Here is a 24,265-nt window from a genome sequence, read left to right as displayed (position 1 = left end):
CGGATCATATGGACAAAACCAAGACCAAAAATAACTTGGTAAGTGATCCACAGATTATCATTCAGTGTACAGGATAACAACACGGTATCATGTTCCAATTTCAATATACATTTACTCAACAAACATAAAAGGTTAAAATAATAGTTCTGAAAAACATGTGTATTGGACCCAAACCTTCATATACGGCAAATATCTGAGAGAAACCTTTACTGCAGATGCGTTCACTGGTTTACTGTTGCTTCTTGTCCTCCTCCAGGGAGGTGTGTGTGTGTGTGTGTGTGTGTGTGTGTGTGTGTGTGTGTGTGTGTGTGTGTGTGTGTGTGTGTGTGTGTGTGTGTGTGTGTGTGTGTGTGTGTGTGTGTGTGTGTGTGTGTGTGCGCGCGCGCGTGTGCGCATGTGTTTGTGTCTGTGTGTGTGCGCGAGTGTGTGTGCTGGCATCTCGGAGCATGACCCATCCTCCTCATCTCATCCTCCTACTGGAAGGTGTGCTCGCCGCGGACGATGTGCGAGGAGAACTCGTAGCGGTCCTTGCTGCAGTGGCCGCAGATGTTGCACTCCAGCGGGTCCCTGTAGCCATGGCAGCCCATGTGGATGGTGTACATCACGTGGTCCAGGAAGAGCACCCGGCAGTGCTCGCACTGGAAGGCCCGCAGCTCCTGGCCCTCGCGGCTGAAGACGCGCACACCGTCCCGGACGGCCGCCGACGCCGCCCGCGCCAAGGCTGCCGCCTCGCCAAGCCTCCCGTCCGCCTCTCCCTTCATGAGACCCCCCGGGCTGGTTCTGGACCTGCCGGGGGCGCCCGACCTGTCCCTGGGGCTGCTTCGGGCCGAGTCCACCGACTCCTGAGCGCTGTTGCTGGGGGAGCCGTCTCGTCCGGCGTGGTGGTGGGGGTGGTGGTGGTGCTTGGGCCGGACCAGGGAGATGGCCCCGTTGGAGGAGGGGTGGAACTCCGGAGGAGGCCGGGGCAGTGGGGGCGGCGGCTGGGGCTGGGGCTGGGGGTGAGGTGGTGGTGGGGTCCCTCTGCTGCTGGGGCGGTCCATCCTGGGGCCCGCTGGGTACACGGGGTGGAACAGCGAGTTGACCATGGGGACCACTTCTGACATGGGCAGGGGCGGGTGGTGGACCATGGGCCTGAGGGAGTCTGAGCTGAGGAACGGCATGACGTTGATGGCTTGGTCCATCATGTGGGCCTGCATCAGCTGCTCGGCCTCCTTCTCGTACTTCAGCCCCATGTCGAAGTTGATGTCCGGGTAAGAGTAACGCAGCATCTTCTCACCTGCGCACACACACACACACACACACACACACACACACACACACACACACACACACACACACACACACACACACACACACACACACACACACACACACACACACACACACACACACACAGTAATGTGATGAGCAACATGCTGCAACAGCTTTGCACCACAACGTTTAGGGACCAAGCAGCGAGGGCTTCTGCTAAGGCATCTTGCAGTGTAGCTAGTATTGCTGCTAGGATTGTGTGAAATTCACACCTATACAGTATACATGAGCCTTCCGCATGTGATGAGATGAGCGAAGACAATTAAGCGATATATAGGGGTATTTGACATGAATATTTCAGGTGAGAATCGACAAATTCGATGTGAGAAACCTCAAAGAGAACTTTCCAGACCTAGCCCACACCTTGGTGGAAAAAAAAAGTTTGCAAGTTTGCAGATTATTTTGTCAGTGTTTTCTTCTCTCTTTGTTATTTCTCGTGATGGTTTGTGACATGGTGGAAAGCCCCACTCTGGAAGGCAGCCAGGTTAGGGTTTTAACCCCTATAAAACATGGATGCATGCGGTGAGCTGCTTTGCACTCCTCCTCGCCGTAACTGCAGTGGCAAACTTACAGGTGTGCAAAAACCACAAAATGAAAAACATGTTTCTTTTTCAACCGGCTGCAACTTTTTTTTTGTTGTTTGTTTTTTTTGCTTTCCTCCTGATTTAATGAAGGCTGAATGTTGCTCTCAAATGTTTTATATTTCCCTGAAACCCAAAGAAATTTTAGGGAATGACATAATTTAACGACAAACTTTATTTGATGCAGTGCATTGTATCTTAATAACATGACAATCTCCTTTATTCTGATGTACTACTAAAATGCCATTGCACTAGTCTTACCTTCTAAAAATAATGAAATGTCGTGTTCCTTATTATTGTAATAATTGAAACAATAATGACGTGTGACTAATTTTGGTTCGTTTTAAATTCAACATGATTTTAACAGCAGCCTATGTTGCAGCACTTGTATTGCCTAAGGTGTTTCCCAATCAGGGGTACGAGTACCACTAGGGGTACGCGAGCACACAGCAGGGGGCACTTGGAAATGTTTAATTTTGGAAAATGCATGGAGTATGGTCACACTAGGATAGAGAAAGTGCTAAAGAACATGAGTTAGGGGGTACTCATGGCACAACGAAAAGGCTTTGGGGGTACATGAGATAAAAAAGGTTGGTAAATACTGGTCTAAGGAGCTGTGTGACTCACCCACAAACTTCTGTGGGGTGGTGCTCTTCCTCTTGCCCACGTTGCCCTGCAACCTCTCAATGACGGGAGGACGCTCGAAGGGCACAATGTTGGATGGCTCGATTTTAGGCCACGACTCTTTGGACACCTCTAACAAAGCACAAGGCATAGCAAAGATCAGGCATTCTGCATATTTACAGTACAGAGGGAAAAAAACCACGACACAAGTGTATTTTAACTAACATTTTCACCATACATGACAGCAAAAGATAACACTGTGTACTTCCACTGTGGATGGTACACCTAAACCATTACATTCTGAAGAAACTTAGTTTCAATTTTCTTCATGGGGTACATCCATAGAATCAAGTAGGTAGCAGGCTTCACTCAGGTTTCTTGATAACTTTTAAGGGTGCTGTCCCAAATGAATACTTAGAATCAAAGAAAAAGGGGGGGCGCACCTTGCATATTTTTTTTTCTTTTTTCTTTATTTTTTGTGCACAGACGCGTTTCGGCGTGTGCCTTCCTCAGTGTGCAACCCTCGGTTTTGCAACCCCCTTTCTCTTTGATTCTAAGTACATCCATAGAAACAATGACCCCATGAACATGACTGTACAGTATGTTTGAAGACACAGGACCCAAGAAGAAGAAAGCAGGAGGGTGATGGTGATATGAAACTGTATTAACCCATTACGACATACAGTAACAAGTCAAAACAACGAACAGAATTGCCAATTATGTCAAAGGTAGAATGCTGCAGGAGGTTTTAAAGGAAAATACCCACATTTCAATTTCCCGGTTTTATTATATTTCACTTCATTTAACCTTTATTTAGCTAGGATTGTCCCATTGAGACTAAACGTCTCTTCTGCCAGGGAGTCCAGATCAAAATGGCAGCCAAACTAATAGTTCTAGACGCAGACAAAGATGCAGTTTTAATGTGTGTAAAAGAATGGGTGCATTCTAATATGCAGACTCCCGTCCTCCCTTGCTCCCTTGCATGCCTGTGGCCTCGCAATGACATCACTGATGACAGAAGTGTATTTCAATATCTCGCTAAAGTGCAAATCCTATGGAACTCTAATGCCATTTTCTGATTTGCATTCAGCATGGTGTATGAAGAATAGTCCCTCAAAAGTTGGAAGTGGCTAGGCTGACGGCGGGGGAAATGTATCGTTTTCTCCACGGAGGTGGGGCGTCAGCGAAACGCGAGGCCCAGTGGTGTAGTCTACTTTTTTGAAGTGGGTATACTGTATATCCTAGCATTTTCTGAAGTGGGTATACTGTATATATTTATGCTATTCTAAATAATGGATCAATCAATTTTAAGTGGGTATACTGAATCCCCTAGAATTTAGAAGTGGGTATACTCCGTATACCTGCGTTCTACGTAGACTACACCGCTGGGGTGAGTTTCTCAAAAGAGAAGTTGTTAGCCTGTTAGCAACTTCGGTAGTTGCCAATGGGAAAATGCATTGAAAACAGCAAAGTAACTACTGTAGTTAGCAACTTTGGTTTTGAGAAATTCACCCCTGGTGAGGCCACAAGCACAGGTTGAGGACGGGCCAGAGTCTGCATATTGGAATCCACCCAATGTGTCGTGACAGTGACAGTGACAGCGTTCAGGACAGGAAGTTGTATTCACACACCTGGGTAGTGGGCTGCACTGGTGCTGTCCATGCCCACGCTCTGCAGGTAGTTGTGGCAGCGCTCTTTGTGCTCCTCCAGTGAAGTTCGCTGCTTATAGCTTCGGCCGCAGTAGGTGCACTTGTGCGGTTTACCCACTGAAAGATGGCGAATACAAAAAGAGCATATTAATGAAAACTGTGAACTACCCATTCACACCCGAGTGGTTTTCATTTCCCTCCCAGGCATAGCCCATCAGCAAAAAAAAACGTGTTAAAAATGAAAAAGGTGTGAACCCACGCACACAAAGTACACACAAGAATGTGTGTGTGTGTGGCTTTAGTGTACTACACAGGAAAAAAAGGCCACCCAAACAATACCCCACCTAGGAACAGGTTTGGGCCAAGTGTGAAGAAGGGTGAGAAGGGTGTGTGGCCACCTCACAATATCCAGCGTACCACAAAGCGAGGCCCAAGCCCACCTATAGGGCTATTGCATGCCGTTAAGCTCTGTGATGATCGCTTGGAAAAAAAAAACACTTGTGAATGCAGAAACAGAAATAGCTTGGGTGTTTTCATGTTGATATTGCGTGTGTGTGTGTGAGTGTGATTCACAGTCTCAGTTCCACTCAGTTCCACTGAGACTGGATCACTGGTGTGCGGAGAGAGGGAGGGAGGGAGATGAAGGAGGTTCCCCCCTAGGGAACAGTGGCAAACTGGGGAGGGACAATGGCTTCCAGTGGGGGAGGAGGAGGAGGAGGAGGAGGAGGAGGAGAGAAAGGAGGAAGAGGACAAAAGAGGGGGAGGACAGAAAGAATGAGTGCAAAATGTCGCCCCCATACTCTGGTCACATTACTCTGAAGAAATGTCCTGTTGATTAGAAAACGTAAATACATTGTGTCCCAAAAACAAAACAATAAGACAATTTCTGTCAATTGTATTACAATTCAGAAAAAAATCAATATAATTCCCGCACACTGACCATTTCCACTTTTACAACTTTCCGGTCTTAGACCTTCATCAGATAATTTTCTCTAAATTTACCTGATGAAGATCTAAGACCAAGATGTCATGAGTGAATGAAAGTAAAAGCGAAATGGTCAGTGTGCAGGAGTTTTATGTTTTCTTTTCTTTCTGATTATCGCTGTATGGGATCATCTCAAATGGACCTGCAAGCTGCTTGTGCAGAAAAAAAACAAAAATGTAATTCTATTACACTTGAAAGGTACATGAATTCTAATAAACTCATAACCAACATGTAAAGTGGGCCACCCTGCATGTAAATACTAGTAAAATATCCCATTGGGTCCTATTGTCCAACCAATTTGTAACCACATTGTGAGCACTAGCTGTTTATAAAGGATTTTTTGTGGACTTTTTAAAAAGACAGAACAGCAGCTGTGGTGTGTGTGTGTGTGTGTGTGTGTGTGTGCGTGCGTGCATGTGTGTGTCCACGCGCGTATGTGTGTGTGTGTGTGTGTGTGTGTGTGTGTGTGTGTGTGTGTGTGTGTGTGTGTGTGTGTGTGTGTGTGTGTGTGTGTGTGTGTGTGTGACCACATCTCTGGAGGCCAAGATTGCCTGTAAAGTGTGCCTGTGTGTGCCAGCAGCCGGGCTCATTTCTGGCAAACTTGACAAAGGGGCCCCGTGCGCTTTCAGTCTGAGGCGCAGGGTGAAAGTGAGACTACAAACATGAGACTCAGAGAGAGGTGACCTCTCACGTGCGCGCCATCATGCCACCTTTTGACTGTGACAAAAAAACTGTGTTCACTTGTGTTTTGAACTGTGAATGTTACGCTTTAAAACATTTCTTTTTTTGGTGGCCTTTTTTGCCTTTACTTGACAGGACAGTGAATGTAATGACAGGAAGCGAGTGGGGAGAGAGAGATGGGGAAGGCTCAGCAAAGTACCCCGGCCCGGATTCGAACCTGGGTCGGCCACATAGCAGACGAGTGCCCCACCATTTGTGCCACGATAGGGCCTGAAAAACATTTCAAGTTTGTTAAACTTGTATATGACCCAACCCAACTTGAGGTTTTTTTTCAACTCAGAAATTAATCCATCAATATTTGAGTTGAATATTTCTGAGTTGAAACATTTCAAACCTCAACTTGAGGTTTTACAGTCTACTGTTTTGGCTATTGACTCATTTGAAGTTGTGATGGCTCAGCACGACGAGACCGTTTTCAGAATCAGATTGACTGGGGACAGTGTAGGTACATCAGTATTTGAGTGTATTGGAAAGTCTTAGCTTGATGGAGAGTCCATGAGTAAGAAACCATTACTAATGATTCTCGATTGACAAACACTTTCGTATTTCTGATGAGGGGGTGGAGTGAGATGGGACTGAGTAGTATTATAATTAGGTCACTGTGACCAATCATATCGCTACACTGATGACATGCACAAATATGATTACACCTCCACAGTCAGAAAGGCACAGGCACAGAATGGAAATAAACACACAAAAAAAACAGAAGCACTTACTCTTTTGTGCACCTGCAAACTGTCATCATCATAGCGTAAAACGTATACACCCTCACACAACCAACCTCTTTCCCTTCTCTCTCTCTGTCTCTCTGTCTCTCTCTCTCTCTCTCTCTCTCTCTCTCACACACACACACACACACATACACACACACACACACACACACACACACACACACACACACACACACACACACACACACACACACACACACACACACACACACACACACACACACACGTGCGCGCACAGCATGGAAAAATGAAGGATATGTGTCTCAAACTAGTAGTGCTATTCTTGCGCATGCAAATACCTCCAGTCTTGCATTAAGACCCATTTAACCGTATCGGACAGGAAGTTCACAGTGCCACATACGGTACAGTTATCGCCATGACCAGACCACTCAGGACTTCATGCCATCCATGAGTTACAGTAAAAAAGTCAGAGAATGCGCGCGCATCAGTAGCACTGAGTACTGGGCCAAACAAGACAACTGAAAGGAAAGGAAAGGTCCGCAACACTGTTTGATGCTCCCAAAATGTAATGCATTTGGGAGCATCAAACAGTGTTGTGGACCTTTCCTTTCCTTTCAGTTATCTATGAGTTACAGTACATTTTGTAATAACTCAAAAGATACTTTCTGTTCAATGATGGGAGTATCAGCATGCCTATTTATTTATTGTTTAGTAATATACATCTTGTGACTATAGTGACAGAAAAATTGGTGTCAATTGATTAGAAAATTGAAAATATTTTTCAATTTATTAGAAAATGGTCTAACCAACATAACATCTGTCAGTAAGCATGGACTGAAGAAAAAGCCTTTTATGTAATATTTGCTATCAAAAGATGTGGTCAGACTGGATCTACTGTAGGCTTATAGTCCATGTGGCAACTAAAGAAGGAACCTTGATGGATAAGCACACACACACACACACACACACACACACACACACACACACACACACACACACACACACACACACACACACACACACACACACACACACACACACACACACACACACACACACACACACACACACACACACACACACACACACACACACACCAGGGGTGGGACTGAAACATTTTCCCCACCAGTCACTGTGGCAGGTATATTCTAAAATCTAGCAGTCACTGACAATTTTTACCAGTCACCATTTTTACGAGTTCATATTTAACAAACATTGCAATGCCAAGTAATATCATTTTCTGATCCATGCTTTTGTTTCGTAGGTCATGAATTCAGTTATTCATTTCAAATTTACTTAAACCTTTGATGTTGAATGCTGCGAAACGTTCAGCATTAACCCAGGCGCCTGTAGAAATATTTCACCAGTCAAAGTGACTGGTGGGTTGACATATTTCACCTGCCAAAGGGCAAATTCACCCGTCATTGGCAGGTGGACGGGTGCTTATTTCCATCCCTGACACACACACACACACACACACACACACACACACACACACACACACACACACACACACACACACACACACACACACACACACACACACACACACACACACACACACACACACACACTCACCTATTCAACCCTTTTCACATGATCTTTAAAGGTGCCATTGCATCGTTTTTACTCCTTTTGTGTCTCTAGCGTAACAGTAAAGAATGTCAGTGTCATATCAGTTTTGATGAAAAAGAAATGCTTTAATCGAGCCATTTCAGAGTGTTCCTCTTTGTTGGAAAAGGTTGGCCTGGGAGGCATCATTATTTCATTTATAATAGTGACAGCCCATCATCATTCAAAGCCAATTTGGTTAAACTACACCAAATACAAGATCCAAATGTTCTAAAGAAACACATGGTTTAACACATATCAAGGTGATAGTATGACATTTTCTTAGTCACTCTTCATTGCCATCTTTTTTTTTCATTGACTGTAATGGAGGCAAAGAGAGAAAAACAACATATTGAACTGGGGTGACCCATCTTATTGTATGTCAAAATGTGCACTTGCACTACCTTGGACACTTTAAGGCAGGCGTGGGGAACCTCTGTCTCGAGGGCCGTTTGCGGCCCTTGAGGTTGTTTTATCCGGCCTCCGATATGATTTTATTGTTATGCAGCTTCATATGAAATATGACATATCTTGTAAAGGAATATTAGGAATTACATTTGCAATACAATTAAGTTATATTCAGGGGTCCTAGAGAAGATGGGGACTGTTTTAAAGGTAGCTACCTTCAATATGAACCTAAAGTGCAGGGGGAAATCCTGGTTTGTGTACATAATACGGCCCTCGGAGGACTTTTACAGCCCTCGGATGAATTTGAAGTGGCCCCTCGAATGAAAAAGGTTCCCCACCCCTGCTTTAAGGGGACAGTGGACAGTAACACAATACAACCTAAAACAGAACAATCACCCACCCTACCCCCCCAACCTCACCCTCTGGGATACCATAGCTGCTTTGTACTACCGTGGCATTTTTATTTTTGCTGAACTAAGAACTTAATAAAAGTACTCTACTCTACTCTACTGTACGAAAAGATCAGAAACTAAATTGTCCCTTAGGAGTGAGAGCTTTAAGTAGACTCCAGAGTTTTGTGATGTAAAGGTAAGCATCACCATTTCTAGCTCCCATGACGATAACTTGATTTCATTCCTGTTTTACGTTTGGGCGTTTCAGCTAGACAACAGCCTTAGGCTAATATGATCTTAAAGGGGTATGCCACGATTTTGGGGCTTAATACAGTTAAAATCATCGGCCGGGGTTTATAAAGGTGATGAAGTGTCTTTTTGTTCATGTTAAGCGTTGTTTTGCTTTAAGACAAGTTAAAAGAGGGAGTATGTAGCTAAGCTAGTGAAAGTCAATGGATCACTGTAATATGTGTGATCCATTGACTCACACCAGCTTAGATGCTTACTCCCTCCTTAAAACAAGACAACGGCTAACATGAAAAATAAGAGATGTTACCACCTTTATAAACCCAGGGCAACGATTTTAACCGTATTCAGCCCCAAAATAGCGGCATAGCTACCCCTTTAAAGCCACACTAAGTAACATTACCAAGGTGAAAGGCGCTTCTTAATTTATTTTCCCTCCGTCCATGGGCTATGATTGTACTTGGGAGGAAAAGGCCATCTGTAGATTAAACAAGAGACAGTTCCTCTTCCAACCTGTATGTGTAGGGAAACTGTATATAGGAAAACCACAGACTGTTGCTTTAACCCGTTAAGACGTGGCGTTGTAAATTTTCTGTTACCAGAATGGCAATGAGCAAGTCGTAGAGCATTATTAAAGGCCTTGTGTTACGTCATAGTTAACGTTTCAATGACTATTACTGCGTTCCACTGGTGGAATGGCGTGAATTATGAGTCTACTGAAGTTATAGTAATTCTGTATAGTGTACAACTTCTTTCTGTAAAACTGTAACTCTGAACATCCCATTTAAATTAAAAAATAAACCTACAAAAGCCTCGAGATTTCAGAAGGAGGACACACATACTGCACAAAATAAGACAACAATATACTAGACAAGTACAGAAGATACTAAAGAACCGCTCAACCGTTTCCCCCTAAAACAACAAAAGCAACGCTGCAAGGCAATAGCCTACAGAGGGTCCCCAACGGAGGAAGTGACATATGACCTGGATCTCGAACAACTGGGGACAACACCACCGAACCAGATGATGGGGTGATATGAAAAGCAGGTTAGGGAGAGAGAGCAAAGACGCTTTTTGACACAAGATAACATTTCCCTTTGGTTGAGAAGAGCGAGCGCTTCCTTTGGTGGCGCGAGAGCCTAGGCTGGGTACAGGAACAGCGCGTCCTAGGTAGCCTAACCACAGAGTGCACAAGGCTTGTCTGCAAAAGCCCCTTATTCTTCTTCAGAGGAAGAGGAAGTGCAGCCAAGATGCATGCAAACGAGGTTGAGGGGGGATATTCTCCAAAAGCAGTGCATGCAAGACGTGACCATCGGTCAAACCTAACCAGCGAGTCTTCATAACATCCTCAGGTCACAGCGTGAATACAACATGGCTAACTCTATGAGTGTGTGTTTGTGTGTGTTTGTGTGTGTGTGTGTGTGTGTGTGTGTGTGTGTGTGTGTGTGTGTGTGTGTGTGTGTGTGTGTGTGTGTGTGTGTGTGTGTGTGTGTGTGTGTGTGTGGGGGTGGTGTGTGAGTGTGTGTGTGTGTGTGTGTGTGTGTGTGTGTGTGTGTGTGTGTGTGTGTGTGTGTGTGTGTGTGTGTGTGTGTGTGTGTGTGTGTGTGTGTTTGTGTGTGTGTTTGTGTGTGTATGGTGGGGTTAGTTGTATGGAAGATGGTGGGGAACAAAGGCGACTAACATGTGTATGTACAGTATGTGTGTGTGTGTGTGTGTGTGTGTGTGTGTGTGTGTGTGTGTGTGTGTGTGTGTGTGTGTGTGTGTGTGTGTGTGTGTGTGTGTGTGTGTGTGTGTGTGTGTGTGTGTGTGTGTGTGTGTGTGTGTGTGTGTGTGTGGTTGGTTGGATGGATGGAGGGTAGGCCTCCCTTCACACACAGGCCACTGACCTGAGTGTGTGCGCAGGTGTCCGGTGAGGGCGTCACGGCGGCGGCAGGCGTAGTTGCAGAAGGGGCACTTGAAGGGCTTCTCCCCCGTGTGCAGCTTGATGTGCCGCAGCAGGTTGCCCTTCTGGGTGAAGGACACGCCACACTGGCTGCATTGGAAAGGCCTGTCTCCTGCAGGGGTAGAACCGTCATAAAGGTAAAAATCCACAAAGTAAAAGAAAAAACCTTTCCACATTTTCCATCCAACCAGCATAGAATCAGCTGGTTGCATTGGAGGGGGCTGTGTCCTGCAGTGCAGGAGATTTGTTAGGGCTGATAGGGCAGACACGGGAAAGGAAAAGGTTTTTGAATAGGCAACTCGTTAACAACTGTCCTTGTAGTGTGCCATGTAGGAGGCTGCAATAAGTGCGCACTGTATGCAATTAATACATCTCTATTATGTCTGCATGTTTTTGGGTTGTTTATTTTGGTGTCTTGTGTTGTCTGTTATGCTCCAGCTATTATATATGTATGTCCAAGACAAATTTCCCTCGGAACAAATAAAAAGAATCTTGAATCTTGAAAGGCGGTAGTAGGGGCTTAGGGGTAGATCCATCCAAAAAATAAAAATCCACAACCTAAAAGGGAGAAAATAACCTTTCCACATTTTCCATCCAACCAGTATAGAATCAGCTGGCTGCATTGGAGGGGCATGTGTCCTGCAGTACAGTGAGAGGAAAGGGGAAGAGAGAAATGAACTGTTGGGGCGCACATGGGGCCACACTGGAGTGCTGGTAGGGCTGTGCAATATATGGTATAAATATTGTGATATATATATATATATATATATATATATACAAATTTCATAATATCGATTTGAAACAATATTTTTGTCATTTGTCTATACTGTCAAAAGGTAGGTTACGCGAAGCACAATGCATTCCCCTCCACTTAAGCCATTGCGAGCACAAAGCAGACTTGCTACCCAACACTCATGCAGAACACCACTGTTTGTTTCTCTATGGCCCTCCACTCCAACTGCTGAAGGGAGGGAAGATTGTGAATGGTTTTAGCACAATTAATTTGTTTTTAAAAAAAATATCGTGATAAAAATATTGTGATATCAATATTGACTGAAATTATCGTGACATTGATTTTTCTCATTAACATGCAGCCCTAAGCGCTGCGTCTGTCTCCTGCACACAGTGAGAGAAGGTGGGAGAAAGGGTGACCGAAAGAGAAAGAGCTGCTAGGGGCGCCAATGGGGTCGAGTGACATGCAAGCAGGGGGGGGACACTGTTGACATAGATGATATCGGCTGCAACCGCTGAGCAAAACCTTGTGGCCACTTGACCTACACAGCTGCCTGCCCTCCCTGTAAAACAGTATGGTCCTACTGGAATGAATACATGCAATGCTGCACAAACGATTTGTGTGTGCGTGTGTGTGTGTGTGTGTGTGTGTGTGTGTGTGTGTGTGTGTGTGTGTGTGTGTGTGTGTGTGTGTGTGTGTGTGTGTGTGTGTGTGTGTGTGTGTGTGTGTGCGCGGGCGCGTGTGTGTGTGTGTGTGTGTGCGTGTGTACACCAATCTATCTTTGTGAGGCCACTGCTATTGGTGCACACCCACATGCTGGGGCCCTCGCTCCATGTGGGGCCCAAATTCTGAACCCAATATGTTTTGACCCCTTTTGCTGAGGTAGTTGTGTTGCTACTGGTAAAAATAAAAGTGTAAAAACTCACGGACAGGTTAGGGTTATGGATTGTTTTGGTTTGGGCACAGTTTAGAATTATTTAGCTCTTGTTAGGGTTAATATGAATGGAAGGGCCCCACAAAGATACGAAGGCCACCACAAGGATACACAAGGGGCCACACAAAGATATAAAGGCTGAGCTGTGTGTGTGTGTGTGTGTGTGTGTATGTGTGTGTGTGTGTGTGTGTGTGTGTGTGTGTGTGTGTGTGTGTGTGTGTGTGTGTGTGTCTGTGTGTGTGTGTGTGTGTGTGTGTGTGTGTGTGTGTGTGTGTGTGTGTGAGTGCGCGCGCGTGTGTGTGTTTGTGTGCTTGTGTGTGTGCGTGTAACTCACAAGGGCCACTCACGCTTGCTCGTTGCACACAGTTAGACGTTCGAAATAAGCTGTTGAGCGTGAGGGAAGGCCACAAATAAAAGGGTGGTGTCTTCAGTATGGCCTGGAGGTGACAGATCGCGTGTTTCTCTCTCTCCTTTAGCCCGCCTGTATTTTTTGCAGAGCCTGGCTTACCACATGGACTGACTGTTTCCACTGTTAGGCAAAGACCCCTTCGCAAGCAAGCAAGGCCATGGGTCACTCTCTTCGCCTCTGCATGCGACAACGACGCCAGCAGCCAGGCAGATAGATAGACAACAGGAGTGCTGTATATAGTCTTGAGTGTGACAGCTTTTTGTGGTCTAGCGTTTGGTAGGTGCCAGAAATGTATGTGAATCGCAAGAGAGCAGCAGCAAACCTGGCCTGGTCTGCCTTGTTCTCAACTGCTTCTCTCTGATATACTGTGTGACATTCAAAGGAAATTACACGTGCTGCTTTTTCCATTTCCAACTGAGTTTCTTAACGTTGTACGCTTTCCTGTTGATGTGGGCCCACCAAGGCATATAGGTACATGCTTGAGCGGGTACATTTGATTAAGCCCTCTTTACTTCATTAAAGACTAGCGACTAGCATTTTTAAAAGTTACAAAGTATTCACCATGCTTCGGAAAGTATGTCATCTAAACTGCCCTTTCACTGCCTTCGGAATGTATTAAAATTAATGTAAGCGAGTGCTTCATGCAGGTGTATGACCTCACACAAGTTTTAAAATAGATCCTTTAAGAAGCTACACAGATGTTCTTCAAACAAAATGACTCATCTGACTGCATTTCGGATGCTGCGTCAAATACTGGCAATTCATTACTACAATAGTTGTTTACCGTGAGGCAGAAACATGTCTGAGTTGTTTGCCTGATCACACTGTAGATACACCCAGGTTCTATCTCCAAAAGCCATTTGGAAAAGTGAAATATGATCTTGGCATGGTGACGAGCGGAGTACGGCAAGAGCGTCAGAAAAGGGTTTGGGAACTGGTTGTGGAGGATTCCTGGGATACTTTCCTTAAGAACGATTCCTGGCCTGACCTATTGTGTTCAACGCAAAAAAAAGGTACCATGTCCGCACCCAAGATTCTGACGAAAGATTGAGTGAATGTGTGCAGGAGAACAAGTTAAGGTACACGCCGTGCAGATGGATTAATAAACACGTCTGGGGACCTTTTTCTTTGTCAAGTGCTTTCTGTCATTGCTACTTCATTTAGATAATGTCAAAGACAGTCACACAATTGAATAGTCAACCATTTAAAACAGTCATTCAAATGTGACAATTTCAACAGCAAAAAAAAAAGGGGAAAAAATCATTATGAGGCTTCGGTTGGTTCCCCATGCGATAAGGAACTCACCATTGGGCAATCGGGCATTGCTATCATGGGGGCCATCTGTTGCGGGTCCCATGTCTTGGAGAGCGCCGGGGCTGTCAATCATGGGCTCCTCCGGCCCCGAGCCCTCCTCTCCTCCTCCTACTCCCCCGCCGTGAGACATCTCCTCTGCGCCAGACACCCGCCTCTCCTCCTCCTCTCCCACCTCCTCCTGCTTGATGGAGTGCTCTGTGAGCAAATGACATGGATAGAAAAGTAGAGGTTGGAAAATTAAAAAAGGCACAATATTCATTTTTCCCCCTGGTATTCTGGTATTTTTGCTCAACCATATAAGGCATTTGATTATGAAAAGGTAGGGTGGCTTTTCATTATTTTTATGCCCTCGGGTCCAAAGGGCAGCAAGGTATTTTGTATGTATGAATAGAGCTTCGAGGCAGCATTTGAATTCACTCAGCTCTGCTTTCACTCCTATGAGTGAAAAAGGTTGTCTATTACCTACTAAAGTCACAATGTCACTGCACTGTTAAATGGACAAGCATTAATCAGGTATGATTTCTCTTTTGGAGGCAGACAGGAAGTCTAACCCTTGTGGACCACAGGTTTATCACCACGACTTGAGCTATAAGCTAAGCTTGAATAACCTGTAGCCATACTTGTCTGCTACATCTATTTTTTGCCAACATATGTCGTTGTGGGAAGGACACTGAGCTTATTGGACACATATTAATGTACAGCCTGAAAGCAAAGTGCTCTTATGTGTGTGTGTGTTTTTTTTCTCTCTTGAAAGCATTAAAGTGACAGTAGAGAGAGTACATTTCGTGGCCATGGATGTCTGAGACAGACGCCATACATCTCACTAAGAGTCCCTCCAGGGCGAGACCACCCACTCAATCAGATGGAGAAGAAATGTACAGTATACAGGCAAGTATACAACACAAAGACTTGACAGGCCCGGTCGCATTCTGCACATCACAGCTCTCTGATTTCCACGGTCATTTATACGGTCGACACACCACTCTCTTCAAACAAAATGAATATGTTTCCACTTGATGAACCATAACAAAATAGTGCATACACGGACAAACACCATTTCTGAAGATTTACAACTATTTCACGATACAGGACAGATACAGTACAGTGTTACTCAACAAGATTGAGTAAAACCATCTTTGGTACCTTATCAAATTTTATTATCAAAACTTAAAAAACTCGAGTTGAGTGCAAGCATTGGATAGTCGTTAACACCATTTCTGAACATTTAGAACTATTTCACGATACCGTATACATGTTGTACAGTGTTACTCAATATGATTGAGTAAAACCATCTTTGGTACCTTACCAAATGTATTTAACAAAACTTAAAAAACCTGAGTTGAGTGCAAGAAATGGATAGTCGTGCCGACTAATCAGCATGCTAAGCAGGTGCAGTTGACCTATCCCTTTGGAGAAAGTCTGGCCCAGCCGGCTGTCTCATGTATTAGCAGTAATTACAGCTTTGCGTGGGCTACTGCATGTCTGCTGCACTGCTCTTTTTTTCTTTTTTTACTTTATTGACTTTATTTATTGCCAGAACCAATGGAATGAAGAAAAGCTTCTTCCCCAAAGCTGCCACTATACTGAACACACACTTGGAGGACTGTGTTGATCTACAGTATGAAGGACTCTGTGTGCCTCGTAGGGAAGCTCAAATCTCATTATACTTTGTATAATGACAATAAAAGGCTTTGTATTTGTCAGAAATACAAACTTGCAGGAAATACAAACAGACATACATTCAATACAAATACACACAACCTAACCCTCCCATATGAGGCTACAAACAAATAAACGAACCAACAACAACTGCTGCACTGCTCTTTTTGTTGATTGGTGCTATTTTTACATCAGGGAGTACTTTGACTTCATGGCCCAACCTGCTATTGTGATAAGTCATAATGCTTCAGTCATTGGTTAGACACTGTATGCTGTCCACAATGGTGAATATGTTGCAAATGCAAAAAGCCCTGGACCAGTTCACACCTGGATTTAAAAAAATATCTTTCCATAAAAAAGATGCATGTGACATGACTTGGAACGAGCCTGGCATATTAGTCCCCACCAAGCCAGAAATCTCACTGTGGCACCTTGATCCAAACTCAAGAGTCTCAACTCAGTAAAGCTCATTTCTGCACTAATACTAAATAATGTTTTTCAGTACATTTGCTTAGCTATGTCCACATATAGCCTTATGAAAAGTTCAGTAACCAAACATCTCTTGGAGGTAATATGATAACCATTGATGGAGAGGTTAGCAATTAAAAAAGAGAAGTTTATGGAGATCAGGTCACAAACACTGCAATGTAGTCTGTCAGTAAAATGCACAGGTTGTAATATGAACCTGCCTGCTCTTTTCCCATCCTCTCCATCCAGATGAACCTGTTTGCATTTTCTTTTCTCCATAGACCACGTCTTAGTACATAAAGGGACGGGTAGAGAGGAAAGACAGACAGACAGACAGACAGACAGACAGACAGACAGACAGACAGACAGACAGACAGACAGACAGACAGACAGACAGACAGACAGACAGACAGACAGACAGACAGACGGAGAAGCAACTGGCTCCCGAGCGCAACCAGCTCTTAGGGGGAAGGATTTTCCCACCAATCTGCAGGACTGCTGCACGGTGGACTGAGCCCCAGTTGACAGCAAGCGCAGCATGAGAGGAATGTCAGAAATCCTCCATGATTGAGGACGATGTCAAACTCTACACAAAAGGGGTCATTTCCAGTTCCCATCCATTTTCTTACAGCTCCCTCCAGGAAAAACAACAACAGTGCCTGATGGCATAGACCAGCAGGCAAAAGCTGCTCAAGCAGGTTAAGTCAGCACTTGCGACTAGCAGTAAGTCTGACACAATCTTCCACACAGATCTTTGATTAAAAGCACATTTTGGACAGCTAAAAGCGAACAGCTAACAAACAGCACTCTCAAACAACACTATATTCATCGTCCTTTCCTATGTAAAATATGTGCCTGCCTGTGTATATTGAAGTTATTTTTCATCAATAGCTTCTCTTTCTCTTTGACACAAGGTATACAGCATATAATGTGTACGCAATGGGCCCAGCTGATTGAACCTGAAATGGTTGCCAGGACAACGGCAGACAGAATCCTTGTCCTTGTTTTGCCTCTCTTGATCAAAGTGGGCGACCGAAAGCGCAGAGAGCATTGTGTGGAAGTGGGGCTGAAGGAGAGAGAGAGAGAGATGGAGAGAGAGAGATGGAGAGAGAGAGAGAGAGAGAGAGAGAGCACTCTTTACATCTTCACGCATTCAAAATGTCTTGTCTGGTAGTCTGGTATGACTCATCAAAAAGGCTTGACCTCATGGCGGAGAGATGGGGGCATTTAATACAACAAGGCAGACCTCAGGTCATGCAGTCCGAGTTGTATAACATGCTATGCTGCCCACCATGGACTGTCTCCAACTGATAAATAGGCCAATGAGCCTGTATACTGTGGGTGCACTGATATGCTAGGCTAAATCAATTTACTGAATGGTGATCCTACAACGATGATGGACTACATGCCAACACACTACAAAGGGATGATGTGATGCTATACCGTACATTTAGCATGCGTTAGTTACTGAAAGGCCCACTTTAGAAAGTTAAAGACCATTTAATGTGATTAAGGAGAGTGAGTGTGCAGTATTCAACATAGTGAATGCACATGGGGAACTGTGTATAATAGGCCTAACTCTTCCACAGCTAACCACTTGAGTTAAACTGCAGTATTTTAAGCTGTGTTATTGCAGTGTTATTAACACACACTGCATAATTATCCTTTCTGACATGCTGCCGTTTGTCTTATACTGTAAAGGAAATTCTGACTTTTCAATACACTATGCATATTGCAGATTGAAATTTGAAGAGTTTGAAATTAAATACAACCACATGTGAAGAAAATGTATAGACATTTTTGGACCATTACTATGACCTTAAAGTATCTTGTGAAACAGCATGGCCCTTATTTTGCATTTCACATCAGAATGACTTCACAAAGAGAAAGCAAAAATCTTAATGTGAAATTGCTTATAAAAAATACAAATGAATTTAGAATATCAATGATCAACAGCCATCTCCGTCTAAACACAGTTATGTCTGCAATGAAAAGAAATAAGGTGTGAACCAAAATGGATGAACATGCTTCGATCGCCACAGGTCGCCAGCCAATGAGCTCCTCCCATAGAGATGGTGACCGATTCTTACGAATAAGAAACCAACACAGGTGAATGTTGACCACACAGTACACCTACATAAATGTGTTGTTATGAGTCAGGTCTCTCACCCTATTCTGGTTTGGTGAGGACAGCAGTGCTATTCACCTGCTACGAAATGTGGATGAATGAAAATGTGAATGAAAAAAAATGTGTTGCTTATAAAGATGTGGCTGGTGTCAATTCTGTGGAAATATACAGTTACACGTCTGGGTGTCCTTTCTGCTTTTTAAATTCTACCTCTTGTTGAAAGTGTACAGTGCATAATATAGGAAACCATTTGGTGAAGATGGGACCGATTCACTCTTGGCTGAAAAATAAAACCTCAACTAAATCACACTGACATTGCTCTTGCATTACAGAGAGTCTTAGGTAACAGATTAAGACTTTGTCATTACCAATTTGGTAACAACAGGCTTGCAATAGAGTCTTTGCATGAAATTAAAACTACTATGATGTCCGTTTCTCAGAATGACCCTTGATTCCAGTAATCACACACACAGCGGTCGCCCTTTTACACCTCTGAGTGTTACTTCCACCATTGGCCCCAACTAGCAAGTAGCCTAACCAGACAAGCGAGCAACTACGACTCAACGCAGAGGTTATGGATGATCTTTTAAGTTTTTAGTTGGCGTACAGAACAAGAGACTTATCATATTGACACCAATGTCTGAATGGTGTCCAAAATAAACTTCATTTCGCTTCACCTTTGGTACGAACTGAGTATGGGTTAAAACACCATGTTTAAAAGCTTGACTAATGGGTCTATTGGCAGGATACGTTGGTTGGTAAGATCGAATCAAGATATTTGCTCTTTGCTAAAAAAGAGGGCCAGCTAGCCTGGGTGCAGGGCAGGCGAGAACAGCAGATATCAGCGATAGTCGGTGAGGCCCAGACATGGTATGATGGTGTTGTGATATGGAGCTGAAAGGGTGCAAAGGGCTTTCTCTGTGATGACATTAATAGATAGCACAGTAAGTGCTTCTGAATGGGCCAAAATACAGCGCAACACAGAAGACACTAAAGGGCTTAAAGCGCTCAGGAGACTTTTCAGGGTAATACATCAGCGCAACACATTTCGCACACTTAAAGTCAGATTTAACAGTCTTCATGATGATGATGATGACTATGACCACCTAATGGCGACAACAAGCTTTTTAAGATGTCAAAAGGTAACCATGACCTACTTGTGTACGTCACCTTTTGTCAATAGATAGCACAGTAAGTGCTTCTGAATGGGCCAAAATACTGTCCATTTCACACATTTCACACTTTTAAAGTCAGATTTAACCTTTTCATGATGATGATGACTATGGCCCACCTAATGGCGACAACAAGCTTTTTAACCCCTGAGCACAGAGCCTATGTTATAATCTTACTGTCATCAGAATTGTAATGGCTATGTCTTCATCTGTCACTTAAGGCTCCCGGTAATCTCATAGCAATGTCGTCATGATGTAGTTGAGTATTTTCAGCCGGCGACCCCATCTGCACAAAGAGGCTACGACGTCAAAAGGTAACAGTGACCTACTTGTGTACATCACCTTTCGTCATTTGGCATTTTTAAGTGGCAAAGAGAGTTGAATGGCAAATATCCTTCCTAGATGGCTTCATTTACAACCCAACAAGTAAACAACATGTACCGCGTGCAAATTTCTCTGTAGGGTTTGGACATCTTCCTGGAGCGTATTTCTCAACCTCCTGTATGACCTGTTATAATAAGAAGCCTATCAACAACAACAATCTCCTCCTGGATGCCGGCCGATGTCCACACAGTAGCTGGCAAGAGCGCTTCCCTTTTCTCAGTATGCCACTTCATGATGACATGCCTGTCCACAAAACCAGCAGCTCTTTCCACCAATTTCTGTTGAAGGAGGTCTCACAAGGCAAGACTATACCCAAACTATTCTGTAAACCAACAGTGTGTGTGTGTGTGTTCACATGTGTGTATTCACGTGTGTGCGCGTGTGTGTGTGTGTGTGTGCGTGTGCGTGTGCGTGTGCGTGTGTGTGTGTGTGTGTGTGTGTGTGTGTGTGTGTGTGTGTGTGTGTGTGTGTGTGTGTGTGTGTGTGTGTGTGTGTGAGTGTGTCTGTGTGTGTGTGTGTGTGTGTGTGTGCTCGCGCGCCGTTGGTGTGGTATATGTGATCACACTAAATAAAGCTGTAGGTTTTTTGTGCCGAGCAGTTGTGATGATAAGAGAGGTACTACTTACCAGTGGGTGACACAGGACTTTGGGAATGTTGCCCATTAGGTGTGTTGGTTGACAGGTCCACCAGCATTCTCGGGTTCTCCTTCCTGGGAGAGCAGTTTCCGTTACCTAGGAGACAGACAGCAACAAAAGTTCCAAGGACGTAGACTTACTTCAGGTCATGTACTAAGCATTGGCCACCACAGCTCCCTTTCTCTCGGCAGATCTACCTACCTACCCACCCAAGGCAGCTTGGCTCACAAAAGCTTCTTTTCAATGTATAATAGAGAACTAAAAAAAGTAGCCGTCAGTGTGCGTGTGTGTGTGTGTGTGTGTGTGTGTGTGTGTGTGTGTGTGTGTGTGTGTGTGTGTGTGTGTGTGTGTGTGTGTGTGTGTGTGTGTGTGTGTGTGTGTGTGTGTGTGTGTGTGTGTCTGTGTGTGTGTCTGTGTGTCTGTGTGTCTGTGTGTGTGTGTTTCACAGGGGAAAAGAGAGAAAAAGTAAAGAAAGAGCATGCCAGAAGAAGGACACAAAACAAAGGGAAGCAAAAAGTTATAGAAAGCCAGACACGGACCCAAACAGAAGGCCTGATAATGAAAGTAAGGCTACCGATACTGTACATGCTCTGACTTTTCATTAAATCCTGTGAGTGTGTCAGAAGGACCGTGTCAAAAGGCAGCACAATTGAGCAACTCAACCACCCCACACCCCCCATCCCCCAAAAAAGGAAAAACGAACACAATTTTTAAAACCACCCACAGTTAAGCTAACTTTTCATTAAATCCTGTGAGAGTGACAGAAGGACCGTGTTAAAGGGCAGCACAATTGAGCAACTCACCCCGCCCCCCCCCCAAACCCAACCCCCCTCGAAAAAGAAAAAACTAACACGATTTTTAAAACCTCCCAGAGTTAAACTAACAGCCTCCAGCAGTGTCTCTCATGCCGGCCGGCAGGCCGTTTGTCTGCAAGTCGTGGACTAGTAGTCTCCCCGCCCGCCCGCCACATCCTCCTGATTCAGATTGGATTTCCTCGTCTCTCAGCGCAGCGCGCCGCGCAGCAGGGACATGATCTGCCGCGGCTGTGTCCACTCAGGGAGAGCAATCCCTTCCTCCCTTATCCCATTACCACCTGACCCCTTCGGAGCCAGCCACACAAAGCAAGCCAGCGATAGGCAGCGTACGGACGTAGTGTATACCCCCCAGGCTGCCAAGGAGGTCTCTGTCGAGGAGGTCTGCGTCTTAACAGGGGGATCGAATGTGGGCCCCCAAGCCCCCATCTCTTTCTCTCTCTCTCTCTCTCTCTCTCTCTCTCTCTCTCTCTCTCTCTCTCTCTCTCTCTCTCTCTCTCTCTCTCTCCCACCATGCCCTAGACCCACTGCTGCGTTAAACGAGGGGGGTGGGCCATTACTGACATGAAATCCCATTTTGTGGGGTCAGTCGTCTGCAGCTAAGGGGTTATGATATGTGTCTGTAATGCTCGGTGCAGCAACAGGTGAATTGGGTCTCGGATGTGTTGTGTTAAACTCATTCCCCAGACAGGTACTATGTGTGCACTCTGCTAAGTCTCAAAGCGTATTACAGAAACAACATCTTTTCTGCTACTCTATTTGAAGAGTTCAGATGCAAAACCCCCTAACTCCATTTCTGAAGACCTGCACTTCTATATTTTTAGAGAACCCCGTTGTTGGTTTGGTTTACATTCATGTACTTGATAATACATATAGATAGTTAAGTTACATGAATAAGATAAAAAAATATGCAATTTTGATAGCTTTGTATTAAATAAAAATGAATTCAGATTATTTTCTGAAAAGGTACTTAGGGGGTTTTGCATCTGAACTCTTCAATTCTCCTTTCCAAATGATTTTCTTGTGTAATACATGCACTGCTGGCGGTGCAACAAAAAAAAAACGCCACTTCAAACCCACAAACGTACATACTCAGCTCCTTGGAGACGTTTCTTTTTTTTTTTTTAAAGTGCCCCCCACCCTCAAAAAAAAAAAAGATTTAAGCAGCGGCAGACAAAGCGAGTCAGCTTTCTCTGCACTTCGCGGCGCGTGACAGGCCCTGTCAGGCTGCGAGCGAGGCGCACCGGGAGACGCCAGTCAATGACACAATCCCAGAACCCGTGTCCGGTTACTGAGCCAGGGTTGAGGCAAATCTCAGGTGACCAGCCATCCCCTGGAAACGGGACACTAGCGACGTCTCCAATTTGAATGACAGCGGAAGGGAGGATTTTCCATAACAGCACAGCACAGCACAGCACAGCACAGCACAGCACAGCACAGCACAGCACAGCACAGCACAGCACAGCACAGCACAGCACAGCACAGCACAGCACAGCACAGCACAGCACAGGGCTGCCGCCACTGCTGCACCTCAGGTAAAGCTCACTGTGATGGCTGTGTGTGGTAGCCTACATATAACGGATAGACTGAATATCTCTCTCTCTCTCTCTTTCTCTCTCTCTGTCTCACTCACACATACATTACACTCACATACACACGCAGACACACACGCAGACACACACGCAGACACATACACACGCAGACACACACGCAGACACACACGCAGACACATACACACGCAGACACACACACACACACACTTTTCAGTTTCTAATCACAGAGTGAAAAAGAGAGCACAGAGTTTCTGTGTGTGGATGTGCCACTGCAGATTTTCTACACTATTTTCTCTCTCTCTCTCTCTCTCTCTCTCTCTCTCTCTCTCTCTCTCTCTCTCTCTCTCTCTCTCTCTCTCTCTCTTTCACACACACACACACACACACACACACACACACACACACACACACACACACACACACACACACACACACACACACACACACACACACACACACACACACACACACACACACACACACACATTCCCACATTATTGGCAGTCCAGTTGGAACTCCTATGCTCAAATTCAAGTGCTCTCTGTTGATATTAAAAACATACGGCCACCGTTTGTCAGAGGCTGAAGAGTACGGACTTGAGGAGAAGAGAAGAGGACACTCATTGGCAACACCAGGCCCCCGACAAGGGGCGACAAAGGGGTATGTTTTCCCGGGCACAGGGAAAAATGGGGCCCAGAATTGGGTCCCCATTACATTGCATGTATTGGATAGGGGGACCTTTCAGATGACTTTGTCCTGGGCCCAGCAAAGGCTGTCAGGGGCCCTCATTGGCAACACGCATGGTGTTCAGACAGATTCAGAACAGAGGCATCTGTTTAGAGCAGAGCAGGCCACAGAGCCGAGAGCACACTGAGCTGACAC

At 44.9% G+C, this 24,265-nt stretch overlaps 1 protein-coding gene across 2 annotated transcripts in view; it reads right to left on the bottom strand.

Moving 5' to 3' along the window:
• Nucleotides 1-380: 380 nt before the first annotated feature.
• The window catches only part of ikzf2 (IKAROS family zinc finger 2), a 29,403-nt gene continuing 5,518 nt past the window's right edge, over nt 381-24,265 (bottom strand). For both annotated transcript variants that reach the window (XM_063213429.1, XM_063213430.1), the window contains exons 3-8: nt 21,010-21,114; nt 14,564-14,767; nt 11,127-11,294; nt 4,148-4,282; nt 2,520-2,648; nt 381-1,276 (exon numbers count right to left, since the gene is read on the bottom strand). In XM_063213429.1, coding sequence (XP_063069499.1) covers nt 474-1,276; nt 2,520-2,648; nt 4,148-4,282; nt 11,127-11,294; nt 14,564-14,767; nt 21,010-21,114 — 1,544 coding nt within the window. In that variant the 3' untranslated portion in view covers nt 381-473. The remainder of the gene's footprint in view (nt 1,277-2,519; nt 2,649-4,147; nt 4,283-11,126; nt 11,295-14,563; nt 14,768-21,009; nt 21,115-24,265) is intronic.

Source organism: Engraulis encrasicolus, chromosome 13 (assembly GCF_034702125.1).
Source record: "Engraulis encrasicolus isolate BLACKSEA-1 chromosome 13, IST_EnEncr_1.0, whole genome shotgun sequence".
Classification (NCBI taxonomy): domain Eukaryota; kingdom Metazoa; phylum Chordata; class Actinopteri; order Clupeiformes; family Engraulidae; genus Engraulis; species Engraulis encrasicolus.
This window is presented reverse-complemented; position numbering and strand designations above follow the sequence as displayed.